The 16,106-nt window shown below is 35.7% G+C and overlaps 1 protein-coding gene across 3 annotated transcripts in view; it reads left to right on the top strand.

Moving 5' to 3' along the window:
- ANKRD28 (ankyrin repeat domain 28) overlaps window positions 1–16,106 on the top strand; it is a 119,902-nt gene that overhangs the window by 45,793 nt on the left and 58,003 nt on the right. For all 3 annotated transcript variants that reach the window (XM_051610940.1, XM_051610938.1, XM_051610937.1), the window contains exon 3: window positions 14,986–15,064. In XM_051610940.1, the coding sequence (XP_051466900.1) occupies window positions 14,986–15,064 (79 nt within the window). The remainder of the gene's footprint in view (window positions 1–14,985; window positions 15,065–16,106) is intronic.

Below are 16,106 nucleotides of genomic sequence, written 5' to 3'. Positions count from 1 at the left end.
CATTCTTTAGCATAGTCAGATGCTTATCACACATGACCATTCATTCCTTCCTACCACAACAAGTCCTAGTCCTACTGCAGTATTTAATATTACATTCACATGTATTCCTTGAAACATTGTTTATTGGGACTAAATGAGCACATAAATTCTCCAATTGTTAGGTAGAAATGAAGTAAACTGCCTAGTGACTTTTTTTGTGTGTCTTTGTGTTTGTTTTGTCTTCATCGGGTTTTTCATTTGCTGTATGTACTTGGTTGGAAGTAATAGATTACTTCATAGTCTGCTTCCAAAGTTGTCCCCTTAGTTATAAATTGGTGTGGAGAGGAGGGGAAAAGTGAAGAAAATTAAGTGGTTATATATATTTCCTTATAAAGACAAGGATCATGATAAACTGTTTTGACCATTGTGGATGGTATTAGACTGGTGTATATTCTGGATTTTTTTCCACTTTGCTCTCCAAGTGCTTCAGTACGTTTGTTTGGATTCCAGAGTCATTCCCTCCAATGCCTCTGCAGAATCTTTTGCCTCTCTCTAGAGCAACTATTTGTTTTGCAGTTGGTATTCTATTAGTTGAGATTCCTTTCTTCCTCCCTTCCCCTGGGTTGGACACTGTAACTGGAGACCTAGCAGGATTCTACAAATTAACTTAGCCCAGAAGGGAACTGAAGATAGAGCTGTTGTAGGTCTTTGCTGTGATAGTGACATTCATCTGGGGAAGTTATTAGTGTCTTGATGAAATGTGTTTGGTTATTTTTCTTTCTATTATCATCCAGCTTAATTTATATTTTTACTTTCAGGGTGTGTTATCTTTAATATTGATTGTAATTGGCTTAAGACTCATTAAAAGCAAATTTAATTGATTCTGTGTACTTGGCTTTCCAAAGCTAGGCTGTGGTGACTGTTTGATATTATGATCATATCTGAAGATTGCACTTGGGTTGGGCTGTATTATAGCATTATTCCTAAAACAAATTATGCCTTCTACCACAGTGTTTTATTTGGAAAGATTCTGAGATGGGTGGCCTTTCATAACATGAGTTGCTGTGTGTGACTGTAAGATGATGTACTTGATAGCAAATGGGCTTTTTCAGGAAGAAGATTGTTCATGCCACACCAGCCTTCTTGAGTCACAGGCTCAGTCTAGATTTAGAAACTATGTATTGTATTCCACTCTGCAGTTTTAATCTTTTGTGAACAAGGAGCAAACTGAGCATGTCCCTAGCTGCTTAAGCTGTTGTTCAAAAAGGCTTACCTTCTCTGCGAGTTGAAAGTATGCAGCACTTTTATTGACAAAACTGTTCTACAGGAACCTTGATCAAATGTGTTGTTTGGAAGGTGAACTCTCTTGAGGCTCCAATTAATGGCAAAAATGGAGAGGAAGGGGTTGCTTCTCCCTCCCCTTCCTCTAGAAAGCCTGAGAAACTATATCTGCTTGTTTCACATGCATCGCGTATGTCAAGCCTGATACAATTTCTGTTACATGCATGGTTCTTGCTATGCTCTGTGTGTGTGTACGTGTGTGTGTATGTATATATATAGGTTAAAAAAAAACCTTATTATTTCTTGGTACCATCCTGAGCTTTAGAGACTTGTCAGTAAGGAAAATCTTATCAGTGTGATAATTGACACAGTTAATATCTCTTTATTAGTTAGTGGGCATCCTCAATATTTCCTGCTCTTGTTGATTGGATTAGTATGGCTTGTTTGAATTTTATGTACTTCTCAGCAGTTAGTTTTAGCTAAGTAAATTATTTCAGCATTGACTTTTATGAATCAGGATTTGTTTGGGTTTTTTAACATTTGAAGGACTATTACTGGTGCAAACTGCTATTTGTGTTTGTAACCATAACTTTTCTTATGCATGTTCACTTTAAAAGATCATTTAAGTAGAATATTTAATCTCAACTATTTGTTAAGAATATAATTTTGAGGACGAATTACCAGCTTACCATCAAAATGATTTAAAGGCTGTGGATCTGACTGTTGAAATGATTGTTCAAAATCAGAACAATTTTTCCTCCCCCTAGACCTATTAGAGTGATATTTCTTGCCATGAAAAGTGATACTTTAGGTAACCGAATATGAAATTCTTACAACCTGATTGCACTCGATCTTAGTCAAGGGGATAAAACAGCTGATCCTTTCTGGAACTGGTGTCAGAATGCCCCTTGTTCTTCTCATGCTAAAGTCAAACAAGCACTATTTTGGAGGAATCCCAAAATCACATAGATCTCTCCCAGTGTTCAAAAGTGCTCCCTGCTTACGTTTAAAGTAGTCATGTTGGCATATGTGGTAAGTGACTTAAAGATGAAACACCTATATATTGCCACTTATATTGTGCTTTGTGAGATTAAAATAGTATTTTAAAGCTGTTTATTGTGTAAACTAGTGGGGTTTTTCCCACAATGCAAAAAATAAGATGGGGAAAATTAAATTCCACATACTGTACTGAGGACTCAGCAATCAAGGTTATCTGTATACTTTCTGTTCTGGACTACTGGCCATCCAGGACAGCTCTCAATGTAATGGTTCTTTTCTAAAGTAGGTAAGCAGAAAAGAAATGAAAAGCTCACCTACGCTAGTATTGTGGGGGAAAAAAGAAAAAATAAAACAAAAGCAAAGAACCAACTAATCTTGTCTGCCCTCTCTGTTCTCCACCTGTAATACATAGCCATGAAGCATTGCCCATAAATCCCAAGCTTTGTTCCTGGGACTGGCAAAGAATTTCATCCAGTAGCACCAGTTTGCTAGGTACCAATAGGAGAGCTAAATGTACGTAACTGTCTTAGTTGTTTTGAGCGAAAGGATTGGTGCATGGATGACTGTTGCAGTAGAGGTGTGGGCTCCCTTCCCAGTTCTGCCAAATGTGGGTTTGCATAACTTCTTGTGTTATTTGCATACTAGGAAAATGTTGCTGGATGTCGTTCTATGTATGTAAGGTATGATGTCTTGCTTCGTTACCTCTTTTTATATTTATTTTACTCTGCAGTTTATTGCATAGACTGAAAGAGGAGGAAATTTGTCTTGTTAGTCTAGTGAGAAGTCTCGAATTTCGCATCCAACATTATGTCAGGGTACGAGGAGAATTAGATTGAGAGTCTCAAGTATCCTAGTAAGTTAGGAATTAATAATGCAAATCAAAGCACAGTTTAAAAACCAAGAAAGAGTCTTTGTGATGCTTTTTTTCACATAACCACTCATCCTATTATTTTAACGTAATGATTTCCATGTAAAGCAAAATTGAGGAACCCTAAGGACAGTTTTTTCCTACCTCTTGAGTAACATTCCAGAGCAAAAGCCTTTAAATCCTGCTGACCTGAACAACCAATAGCATTTAAATTAAAATACTGGTATTGGTCAGCAAAGGTCCTGAAGGAGGTTAAATGGACAAAACAGGTAATGAAGGTATGGTATCTTGGCTTTCATCTTCATACTTAAGCTTGTGCATTGTACTTTGGGGTGACTGGGTTTTTTCTGCAGACCCAGTTCTACACCAAGTACTAGAAAGGTTTCTGCTTGATTGAACATTATTTGTAATCTGTAATTTGTTTTTATTTCCAGTTTAGAGTGTAGCAGTTTTGGGGGATAAAATTGCAGTTGTTTGTGATTTTGAAAGACTTTTCAATATCATGAGAGTACAGGATGAGTTATACCTTCAAGCTTGATACTAGTTAATTCCATTTCATCCTTTAATTGTTAAGCACAGTGACATGCTGTGAGTTTTCCTGCAAGTAGGAACTATATACTGTATATGGAGAAAACACATGTGTGTGTGTGCCTGAATATATACACATGCAAGCTACATAAAATGTGTATATATATATATATGTATAATTTTTTTAAAATGTGATATCTAATGCTAATGACAGCAAGCATATAGTGAATTGTCAGTCAGAACAGTCTCTTGAAATCACTGTAGGAGGTCGAAGAGAAAATAAAGCATATCTGTGTAAGCAAATACTAATAATGATAGTCCCTCCAGCAACAATCCACCACTGAGGAACACAGTCCTTGAGTCAGTGCAGCAGCTCCTGCCCAGCAGCCTCTGCCTGGAACCCAGCACAGGTGCTAGAGCAGGGGGTCTGAGAAATCTTGTGCTGGGTAGGTGGGGAGCAGTGAGACCTTACAGGGAGCAGGTCAACCTGTTTCTTAGAGCAGACTTTAATAAGAATTATAAGAGGTTTTGTAATTAGATAAAGGCATTTAAAATATGTCATGGCTTTATTCAATTTGGTATGTTTTTCTTTTGCATGAGGCATATGTAAATACAGTTTTTGTACATATGGGAGATAAGAAAATAGTATGTAATCTTGGAGAGTAAAGGTAGCACTCATGTCTCTCTTCTTTGCCCATGAACTTCTAATAAAATATAGCTGTAGAATGAGAGCATGATTTTTTTTCTCTTTAAACTTTTGCTTGGGCTGTTGTCCAGTATGCATGTCAACATACTGTATTGCTTTCTGCTTCTAGATAGTTTCTGTACAAAAATTTCTTAAGAGTTTCCACCACAAGCAGGAACCTCAGTTTCCTGTGTGACCATCCTGATGAGATTATGAGACTCTCCTGCTTTATACAGTGTTTATTTCATTGAAATTTCTTTACATCTGAAGAGTAGCAGTAAAATTCTGTGAAGAATCTATTTTTTGGAAGAGCATTTGTGGTTCTGTGCAGACAGGAGCAGGTTCTTCCTGCTCGGAACTGACAGACATGCATGATTTTTCTGAAGTATATTGTGTGCAAGAAGGTCTAGGATTTGGGGTTTAGAAGGACATTATGTGAATAGGACAGGCAAATACATGTGGTGTTTTACTAACAAGATACAAAGTTAGCTTTTAAACATCTTTCTACCAAGCATGCTCAAGTTTTAATGAGGTGCTTAAGGGAGTAGATAGAGTTTAGCACCACCGTACGGAAATGTCCAGGGGTTATTTCGGTAAAGAATTAAGTCAGCTCATAAAAATGTGAATATTCATCTTATGTATCAGAAGGGATATAAGAAACTTTGCTGCAGGGAAGCTTTTCCTATAGGACAGCTTCTTTCACTTCTAAAGGATCTGATATGAGGCTGTTTGATCTGTGCATCTGAAGCCCCACTGAATACAGAAGAGAGAGCTTTGGAGACCTAATTCTTACGAGTGTTGTGGAAACTTGCTGCAAGTTATATATTGTAAAGAGTATCCACCAGCTACTCAAAGAAGATTAAAATCCATAATACAGCAGTTACTTAACTGTTACTTAGCTTCATAGTTGTGGATTTCCTTTAATTAGTGTGGAATGTTTTTCAAGTATGTCATCTGTAATGAATAATCAGATATCTTACTTCCTTTTTAGTGGTTTAGAGAGTGAATCATGTTTTTCAGCCTCCATATAAAGTGTGCCCAAATGGCTTTGAGTTCCTCTTCTGGTACAGAAACAGATACAGAATGTTTTAAAATCAAATCATATAATGAGGCATTTTTTTCTTCAGAATCAAAACTGTTAATGAGAGAACCTTACCAGTCTAAAGAGGAAAAGAATTCCTTGCTTCACGTCAGTAACACTGTGTTTAGCCTGTGCAAATTATCACTCTTGCTAGAGTGATACACATAAACCTTCAACAGAGTTAAGGGATAATCTGACTAATACAGCAAATTGCTACTTGGTACAGTGTATTCTGTGGATGGTAGCTCTCAAAAAGTTACCTTTGCAAAAGGGTAGGACTCTCTAAAAAGAAGAATAGGTTTACATGGCATGGTGCAGCCTTGTATGGGCAATGAGAAATATTCTTTAGAGACTTAGTAAGAATTAATATCGGTGTGGTGTGCTACTCAGGCTAATATAACCTTCTCATTAGGTCTTGTAAGCTCACCTAGCACTATGCTAATATGGGTTATACTGTTTGCTCAACTGGGCAAACAAGCTTGGATGTCCGCATGGAAGTGTTTTTACTATATTGGTTGTACACTGAATTTGTTTTAGAGTAATTGGGCATTTGACAGGCAGGTTTTCTTTCAGTCATTGTTACTTCTTAAACATTTCAAATTGGCACTGATGTAGAGAACCATGAATAATTATGTAAAATTTAAATGTGTTTCAAGAATTTTGCATTTGAGTCTCCAGTGTGATTCTTAGTGATAAAGATTTTGTAGATCATGTCTGATTTGCTGTGTTACTTTTAGTGATTATTACTTAAGATTGTAACCTTCAAAGTGCAAATGAAGTTTTACATTTCCTGCTGCTTTTACAAAACAAGTTAGAAGCAAGGTCTTGAATAGTTAGAGCTTACTGGGGTTACTGCTGGCAGTTGCTGTGCCTGTCACAAAATGGATTGGTATTTGAGAACAGAACATCCCCACTGAAAGAGCAGAGAGAAGAAAAAAGCTCAGTAGACTTGATGTGCGTTAACTCCATCATCGACACAGTCCTTAAAGATGCATTGCTGGTAAGAGGAAGATAGGATTTGAGTTTACTATTTATTTGCAGTAAATTTTCTGGGTGAAAACTCTTCATGCACACACAACATAACTTTCAATAAGAGAACTTTCTTCACTTTGCAAGTGATTTAAGTTATTTTACATAACTACTGTGGAATATCTAACGCACTATGAGTAAAACCATCATTTCCTTCATATTGTTTGGCCGTTGTACACAGGCTACACTCAAATTTAGTTACATACTGTAGGGAATTGTATCCCATATCTACAAAACCAGTGGAATTCTGTTTTCTTCTCAGTCTTTATTAAAGTCCTACTTTATTCTCATCCTTCCTGAATATTAATTCCACTTCCATTTTTATTTGCATGAAATACTAGTTATATGCATATGGGTATATGTAATTATGGTAACTTACAAATAAATTACATGATGCTGACTTACTGTCTCAAAGGAGTGCAAATGTCTTGCTTTAATTGCTTCTAGCTCTTTCTATAATGACAGTTAGCTTTTAAGCTTATCTGCCATCCACTTAGCCTAAAGAATAGTGCAGATAAAATACTTGGATCCTAAGATTAGCAGTACTTTTGGAGGACTTTTGATCCTAACTACTAGAGGTTTTATGTAGGGTTTCTTTTCTGATAGATTTGGAGGCTTCTGGTTTTCTGTTGCAGACACTTAGAGGGTGGAGGAGTTTTTTGACTCCCCATTCTTCAGAACAGATACATTCTGCAAGACTTGCCTAACAATTTGTCTCTGTATTCATGTAGATTGTATTGTATGCTACTTTGAGTCAAGTGTTCAGAATAGTGCAGGGGTCTCTTAACAGAAGGACTTTGTGTTTTGCAGCTAAATGACCTTACTTTATGAAGCTATTTATATTCTAGCTTGCTCCAAGAAGAGGTGCTAACACTTTGAACACACAAACTGAAAACCTCATCTTTTCCTGTCACCAGGACAATGCATTCATGACATGGATACCTGATTTGCATCAGACATGTACAGGGCTGTCATTTTAGCACTAGCCTTTGCAATGGAAAAGGCAGAAACCCCGGCTTCTCTAGACAAAAGTGTCATTGGCCTGAACATAATGTGGTGGATTTAAACTGGGATGGAGATGTGCATACCTTACCTAGTGTGGTGTGATCTTTCACTGGAGCATAAACAGAGCCTGTATTGTACTGTTTTTCTCTCTTGGCATATTTTCTTGTTCGTGTCCTCAAATATTACAGATAGATGACAGGGTAAGACGAGGCAGGCACTGTCCCTGATTCAGCTCACTCTGCGAGCCCCGGCTGGGTTACGTAATGTGCTCTACATCACTCTGCTCTCGTTATGGAAAGTCCATCGTTTTCACATACTGCTGTATTTTCTTACAAAATATTTTCAGAGTTATTTATATTTTTTTTCTTATCAGCAGCTGTGTTGTGATTAAGAGCTGGGTTTTTTTTCTGCCGTACATAGCAGGTAAAGGTTCAGATTAGAAATCATATACTTGGCATTTGCAAAGGGGAAAGCCAAGAGAACATGTTTTTGAATGAGATGTTATTCTCTCTGGTTTTTAAGTAGAGCATAGTTTTGAATGCTGTAAATATTTGTGGGTGAGTGTGTTTTAATTTTAATTATGGTTTTTTTTGCTGTTAGTGTCCCTGTTCCCCTGTTCTAGTACAGTAACAAATAGTCTTGGCCCTATAAGTTGCTCTGTTTCAATTCCTGAGTTAAAAGAAGGAAAATAAATCCAAAATGTCTCAGCTGTACTGTGAGATCAAGTTGCTCCTACCAAAGTGTAGAGAATAGCTCTTTATTTGTTCCATGTATTGGGCAAGAATTCAGTAGCTTTTATTAGTGATAAATGGGACCAAATTCTTGATGTTGGAACTTCCAGTGAAAGGGATCAGCTCACAAAACCTGCTCAGTTATTCAAGTCCTTATCCGATATTGAAATGGATGTTTGAGTTTACTCATGAACAATCCTAGCTTTTATAATTTGGGCAAAAGCAGTTACATAGACGTTTTAATAGGATAGAGACTTAGGTTTAGTTTTTCTTAAAAGCTGTGCTTGTTCTATACCTGAGTTAAAAAAAAAAAATCTAACTAGAGAGAGTTGTAACAGTAAGAGCAACATTGCAAAATTTGCAAGGAACGTAAAGGTTAAAGCATACAAAAAGATCTATTTCCAAAAGGACTCTAACAGTACTTTAAAAAAAAAAAAAAAATAGAGGAGAGGGTTTTGAGATTAATTACTTGGAAGTGAAAAACTACACATACGTTTGATTGTTTCAAAACATAGTCAAGTATTTCAAGAGACATACATAAAAAAGTCTTCTTGCTGTTTACCTCTTTAATTATGAGAAATAAGGATGCAATGTCTACCAAAATGCTTCAGATGCTGTCATCCTGTGTTGTTATTGATAATTTTTGACCTTTAGGAGTAAGGTAACTTGTAAAACTTGTTGGCAGACGAAAATAAAGGTCTTCCATAAACCAAGTGAAAAAAGAATTCTGCGTTCTACAAATTGTTGCCTGTTTTCTTAGTAAAACATCATATTTTTGAAGATTTAGTATTTCAGAAAGGCCTTTTTGAAAACAAGGCATGCTCATGAATTAAAATCACATCAAAATAACTTAGATTTTTTTTTTTTTTTAGTGTACATCTTTAAATGAAAAATGTTTACTCTTGTTCTGAGAGTTTAGCTGGCTGTGGGGTCCAGCCTTCATAATCTTAGATTAATTTGAAGCTCAATAGTTGTTCCTTGCACAAAATGTGACTCACTTTTTTTTATCTTGTGTCTTTCTTTTGAAGTCACTGTTTTAAGTGGACAGGACTTCAGTCAATTACACGTGAACAGTATTTAGTTCTTAATGCTTGTGATGTAAGACAACTAGCATTTGAAGAGTTAATTAGATGAAAGGATTTCCAGAATAATATTATTTAACAGTATGAATTGCTCTGAACTTCAGTTACTTTTTTGCCAGTCTTTTTTTGTAGTGTAGTACTAGCTTGCATTCAAAATTACACTTCCCAAAGTTGCTATGGACATTAAAGTTTGTGATTTGGTAAAAAAACAGCAACTGTCCTGTTATTGATTGCATTACATTTGGTCACCATTGTTAAAGACTCTAAACCTCTGCACTTCAGGATGTGTCTGTGATACTTTTTTCCCCAAAAGCTCTCACTGTGGCAGATACCTCATTGTCCCAGAGAAGGAGGTTTCCTACCCAGTGTTCATTCTGTTCTTCATTCTTTTTCACGGTGGAAATAGCTCAAAAGTTTTTATAGCCCAATTTATTAGTCTTTTATCACTGCCATTAGTGATATAATCAGAATTGTCTATTTCTGTAGTTTTGCATACCATTCAGTTAGCATGGGTTCCTCCTTCTTTTGCCCATTCACAATTTAAACTTCCATCCTGTTTCTTAAATATGCCCATGTTCAAAACCTGACCAGGTCTGTGGTTTTTCCATTTGCAGTTGCTGAGTGTTTGATTTTTGGTTTGGAAAATCAAATTTCGGAGAGGAGTGCTACTGTTTCCTTTGCAATTATGTAGCTAATGCTCTTTTTTCAAACATCCTAGAAATACTGTACTTTCTGGTTGCTTTGTGTATCAGCGTAGATCCACTAAAAATTGCCTGGATATTGGAATTTTTTTTAATATTGGTTGTTTGGGGATTTTTTGTTTCCTTGTTTTTTTGTGGCAGTTCAGAGAATTGTGAGCTTGTGCTCTTGAGCAAGAGTGACATTTATATGTTTGGATAAACTTTTGTTTTTCTTTCTAAAATGGTGCTCTTGTGACCTTTTCCAGGTTGTAGTTCTCTACCGACTTACCTGTCTCCAAAAGATAGGGTGTCATTCACGAATAAATGATTTAGTTATTTAATTCACAGTGTAACAGTTTTTATTACTGTTACCTAGAATCAAGTCAAAGGGCATGCACTGGTAAATTGGTACTTAACTGGATCTTAACTGGAAACAACACTGGAGTCTGGCAGATTACGGCTGAAGTGACCCTTGTTGTTTCTATTCTCCTACAAAACAAGGTCTCCAGAGGAGAAAATTTCCTTCTTAGTTTTTGTGATTCTGTCCTGATAGATGACATGAAGAGGGTATGTCCTGACATGCGATGTGTAATGATAAAGGCTCACTAGTGGAAGTTTAATACTGGGGTTTAAAAAACTGTTTCATTCAAATGCAGTACAAGTGTTTATATAGTAGCATGAGCATTAGTTCAATAAACTAATGGAGTCATTATGACAAATCTAGTCATTTCATCTCTGATGGACCTATCATCTGGCTTCAAAGGATACTTTCTGGTTAGCTGTGTAGTATGTATTACTTTTATGGTTAATGGCATACTTTCCTCCTGTTTGGAAGCATACAAAAGCCTATTATTGTGGCTTGTTAGGCTTGCTCATTGTATTGGAGCTGCATATTAAAATCTTAAATAGGAAATATGGTGAGAAAACTGAGGGCTACTTCTAAACATAGTCGCCCAATATTAGAACTGTATTAATTTTTTGACAATGTGAAGTTTTGAGAAATAAGAAATACTGGAGAAAAACTCAAAGAAACAATGTATTGATTACACTCAGAGTGGGGATATGAAATTAACTTGTCACAGATTTACAAGTTTTAAAAGCCTAATACTTAATATTTTTCTTCTGCTTTCAGGTGACAATAATACAACTAATTTTCAAGTTCTAGTTGTGTGTTTTTAAGATACTGCTTTGTAGTTGAACATACTTCCAAAGACTTAGTAGCCTCAATTAGAGAATTATGTTCCTAAGCTAAACTTGTATGAAGTTTAAAGTTGGAATGTAAAAGCCAAATATTTAGATACGTTCTTTTCTGCTTGGAGGAACAAACAAACAAAAAAAAGTAGGGTAGATAGTTTTTCTGTCTTATCAAATGATAATTGAAGAAACTGTAGCAAAATCTGAAAATAAAATTCAATGTGCTAGTGACTCAAAAGTGTAGCATTGGGACTTCACACTGGGGGAGACCTCTGTGCCTTTAAGGCATCTAGCTCCTTTAAACTTTGTAGTTGTATGTAGTTATTCTGAATCAATTGCTGAGATAGAACCCAAACAAGGAATAAATTGTTACCTCTAAAAGGGTCCATACATTTGAATTCTGTGTGTTTAAATTAGCCTTAGATTTGTCCACTTTAGAAATTTTGATCCATGAAACAACCAACGAAACAGGTAAAGCATATGCTTAAGGTAAAATGAAACAGAAGGTGGCATCCCCCTGCTTCTAGGTTTGCTAAAGTCTAGGGCATTATGAAGAAGCTCAGAGCAGCGCTATCCCAGTCACTTCATTCCAAATTTGGTTTTAAGGGGATCATAAGGCCTTCTCCTATGCATTTCTCGTGTCATGACACAGTCTAGAAGAAACATAGAAATCAATGTTACACAGACGTCTTGGAAATGTTTCTTTTAGTGTCACTCAAATTTATCAAGTTAAAGGAATGCCACTAGGGCCAGTACTTGTATTAGTATGATACAGGTATACACGTATAGATGTACACCAGAGCTGCAGAATGTCTGCTTCCAAAGTTGCTCATTAAAACTGAAAGCTTTGTTAGTGTTGTTTACTATAATGATTTTTATGCAGTATTTCCAGTTGGAATTTGTTCATCAAATGATTACTATTTTTAAATACAAAGTAGTTGATCTGTATAGCAATATTTTAATAGCATTTAAAATACAGAATTCTTCTTATTTTTACTCATTTCATTTATTAAAAGTTACCAATAAGATGTTAGACTTCAGATGGAACAAAGTTAGAATTTCTTTTAATGGAAGCAAAGACTTCTGCATATTGATGAGAGCTTGCTGAATGCAGTATTTCTGCTTTTGTAAGTAGTTGTGAAAAGCAGGTTTTTTATATACTAAACAGAAAACTTTCTCACGGAAAAGTTAAAAAAATTGTTTGGAAGCATCAAAAAGTGCCAGCTGTGAAACTGGGAAAAAAAACCTCGGGGTGTCTGCCAAAGCACCCTCAGCATGCAGAATACTTGTGGTCAGTAGAGACCCTGGAGCTTGGGATTGTTGAAATACCAAGCTCTGGAGTTGACCCAGAAGATGACAAGCTGTGAGCATCCCAGCAGGGCTGCCCTGGCGCTGTAGAGCAGGGAAATTTCCACCAGCCCTCTGCATACATACCCTCTCAGTTTGTACTCCCTGCTGCATAACTGGGAGTTTGACTATTTTTCAGCTGTCAGTTTAATTTCAGCAAAACTGAAATATTTGCATGACTGGAAACGCACAGTGTGGAAACATAGGAGTGCTGGGATGGAAACGTTGCTTGTGTTTGAGCTGCTTTTGTGTTTGTATCTTGGTGGTTTCAAGATGCTCAACGGTTTCTGTTAGTAGAGGTTGGATATTTGGAAACATGGCTTTAATTTGTCAGAAGTGTGGACCATCAACGTTTCAGGAAAATATATTTGAGGTTTAGTGATTCTGTGATTTCTCTGTACAAACAGCTTATTTTTCTCCACCATTTTATTGGAAGTTTTCTTATTGGTTCTATCAGATTGGTTACTTGCATGACTTATGTCACTAAAAAGATTTAAAAACAAAGACAAAAATAAGAAAACCCAAACCAAGACTAAACGAAGAGCACAACAAATATGATTTTTTTTTTTTAAGAACGAGTTTTGCCTTTAAGTGGGGAATACATTTTTTTACCTTGTGTTCCTGAGTGAATGTTGTCTGTACAGGAGGTACTCATGGCCCATCTTATTTTCTCCGATTCTACAATAAAATTGCAAACAGTATAATATACGTGTTTTTCTATTTTCATTAAACTGTAGGTTATAGTTCCTTTAGCATTATCAAAAAGGCTTAAATGAGGTTGCAAAATATTAGCTAGCTATAGTAGCTCTGGTCCTCCAGACTGAAGAAAAGAAACCTGATTGTCATTGCTGGCTGTTCTTTACTGCCTTTGGGCTGAGGAGGCAAGTAGAATATGTGTATTACTTTTTTTCTGTGTGCTTCCTGTCTGTCTTTTTTAATATTTTTTTTTCCCCTAGATGACAATTTCTCAGTGCCAAGGGCTATCTTTTTTGTCATAAATATGTAAACTGCAATTGACACATACTATCAAGTAATTGGTAATGTGAGGCATTATGTGATGCTAACAATAAATAAGTGGTATTGATTCCTTATCCAGGGTGCATTGACATCAGGTTTGCGTTGCTCAATTTTGAATTACTTGTGTGTAATTAAAAAAATTACATTGGGCAGCATTGATATGATGGTGACCGTGTAAGTTTGGCTTTTTATGATCAGGGACTAAACAGGGAGTTTTAATTTGTTTGGGGTGCAGGGGGTTGTGTGTCTTGGGGGAGGTTGAATGTTCTATGTTCTGAAACTGTCATGTTTTAGAAGTGATTTCTTGGGTCTCTAGTTTTGCTATCATATATCTCCTGCCTTGAACTTAAATTTTCTTCTTGTGTGTTTCTAGTTCTTAAGTAAGGACTCACTGAATAAGCTTATTTGAGCAAGGGAGAGGAATGCTTTTCACAATAAAATTACAGTTAAAACATGCATGAATTTTACCACAGTAGTGACACAACAATTTAATTAATAGAAACGTCTTGCAGTTTTAAAAGTCTTGCTGCTTATAATCTTGATCCTTCACCTCTGGCGTATTTGAAACTCTACTTAAAAGGTCTAGACATCTAAGAGCAGCTTAGGCCAGAACCAGGATTCTGACTGATGGTCTGTCTGTTTTCTGATTTCTCAGCAGCCTTCTCTGGAAGAGCAAACTGGTTGATTCTTGCTCATTTCTTGTCACTCACTGTGATGTGAAAGTGATCTTATTTTTCTGTGTAAGGTATAAACTGGTGCAGGAAAATTGGCATTGATCCTGAAGAAGTTGAGAAATATTTTTTGTTAGTCTTTCAGAAGTGACTCATGATTGTTATATATTGTGTATGGCTAAGTTCTCTTGTACCTTCATAAGGACCTTAGATCAGCCAAACTAACCGAAAGTGCTGGGTCTTATTGCATCCGCTGGAGTGTTTTCTGCAAAATAAATCACACCTCTTCCTTCTCTTTGCTTATCTACAGAAAAAAAAAAAGTTTAAATTGGATTTCAATATTATTGCTCCTACTTGTTCTAGCTGCTCTTCTATTTTCTTTTAAAAAAGTAACTGCTTAAGCTGACCTTAAACTTTCCAAAGAAAATGTTTTTCACTAATTGCTGTATATGAAGATGACGCACCATTTTTAACTGTGTAGGACACCCTCAAGTTAATGTCTGTGGAGACAAGTGAATAGTGATTTCTATCTGATGGGTTAATGTCAGGAAGTGACAAACATCTGTCAATCTGTGTATATCAGGAAAACACTTGTTGACTATGTAGGTATTAAATGTTCCTTAGGGAGAAGCATGCTTGTCTTAGTAAATGTGGCTAACATCTTTAGAATAATTGTTTTCTACAATATAAAATGTACAATATTTGGAAGATGCACTTTTATGCAGTGTTGTTTTTTCATAACTCATACAGAATGCTAAAACATACTTTTTACTTTAAATAAAACCTTTTTTCCCCCCTCTTATCGCAGGATAATGAGAAAAGGACCCCTTTACATGCTGCTGCCTATCTGGGAGATGCAGAAATTATTGAACTACTTATTTTATCTGGTATGTTGTGTTCCTGTTAATGGAAAAAAAACCCAATCACTATGCACATCCGAAGAAATATTTATGTACATCTTAATCTGTGTAGTGTTTATTGAGATATTTAATGTACTAGAAATTAAATATGTTTGTACTGAAGTTTTGGTTTCCAGACTTATCAGTGTTATAATACTGTGTAGTTCTGCTCTAAAATATTTCTTCGTAGAAAGCTTTCTCAGTTGCAGCTGTTTTATTTGTAGCTTCATCAGCTTTAGGTAGTTCAGTTTAAATAATTCATAGTGTATATGTTATTGGTAGATGTTAGCAGCATTGCTTTGATTCTGAAGTGGCCTTCAGAAAAACAATTAAAGTTGAATGTAAAAGATGGCATCCGGAGTTGGTTATAATATTTAAGTATCCCTTGCTGTTGGCTTAAATGCACAGAATATAATTAGGATCAGCTGAAAATTTTAAAATATCTTGTCTTTTCTTTCTATTTGTTTGTACTAAGACAAAGTGCAGATTCTACAGGGTAGAAAACCAAGAAACAACCAAAAACCTGAAACCAAAAATTCATGACTGAGATACTGAATTGATTGTCATTGATCTTGGCCAAATCTACCCATCAGGTGGCTTGAGACTGAATTATTGATATGGAGCTTTAAGATTAATATAGATTAAAACTTGTAACAGTCCCATAAAAATACTTCAGTCTTCAGTCTGCTTAATGACACCTGTTACCTGTGCAAAGCTGGCTATTTCCACCCCATTAGCCTCCCCATCAATGTTTAGTAACAAATTTTGCTTCAAGAAAGTGTCACTTTTAAGATACAGGAGTAACTTCCAGACTTTCAATTGAATTGCCAGGCACAATTTAATGGATTTATATTTTGGCAAAATACAGTCTTATCATTTTATATGTTTATTATATGTACTCTCTTTATATATAAATATATACTTATATTTTTTTATATATTTATAATCAATATCATATGATGATTGGCTTTGTGTTGATTTTTCTCATGGAAATATTCTGTAATAATGTTTTGTTGAGAAAAGTTCACCT

This window comes from Apus apus, chromosome 2 (assembly GCF_020740795.1).
Source record: "Apus apus isolate bApuApu2 chromosome 2, bApuApu2.pri.cur, whole genome shotgun sequence".
Taxonomy (NCBI): Eukaryota; Metazoa; Chordata; class Aves; order Apodiformes; family Apodidae; genus Apus; species Apus apus.
Note: the sequence above shows the minus strand (reverse complement) of the source record. Positions and strands in the feature narration are given on the sequence as shown.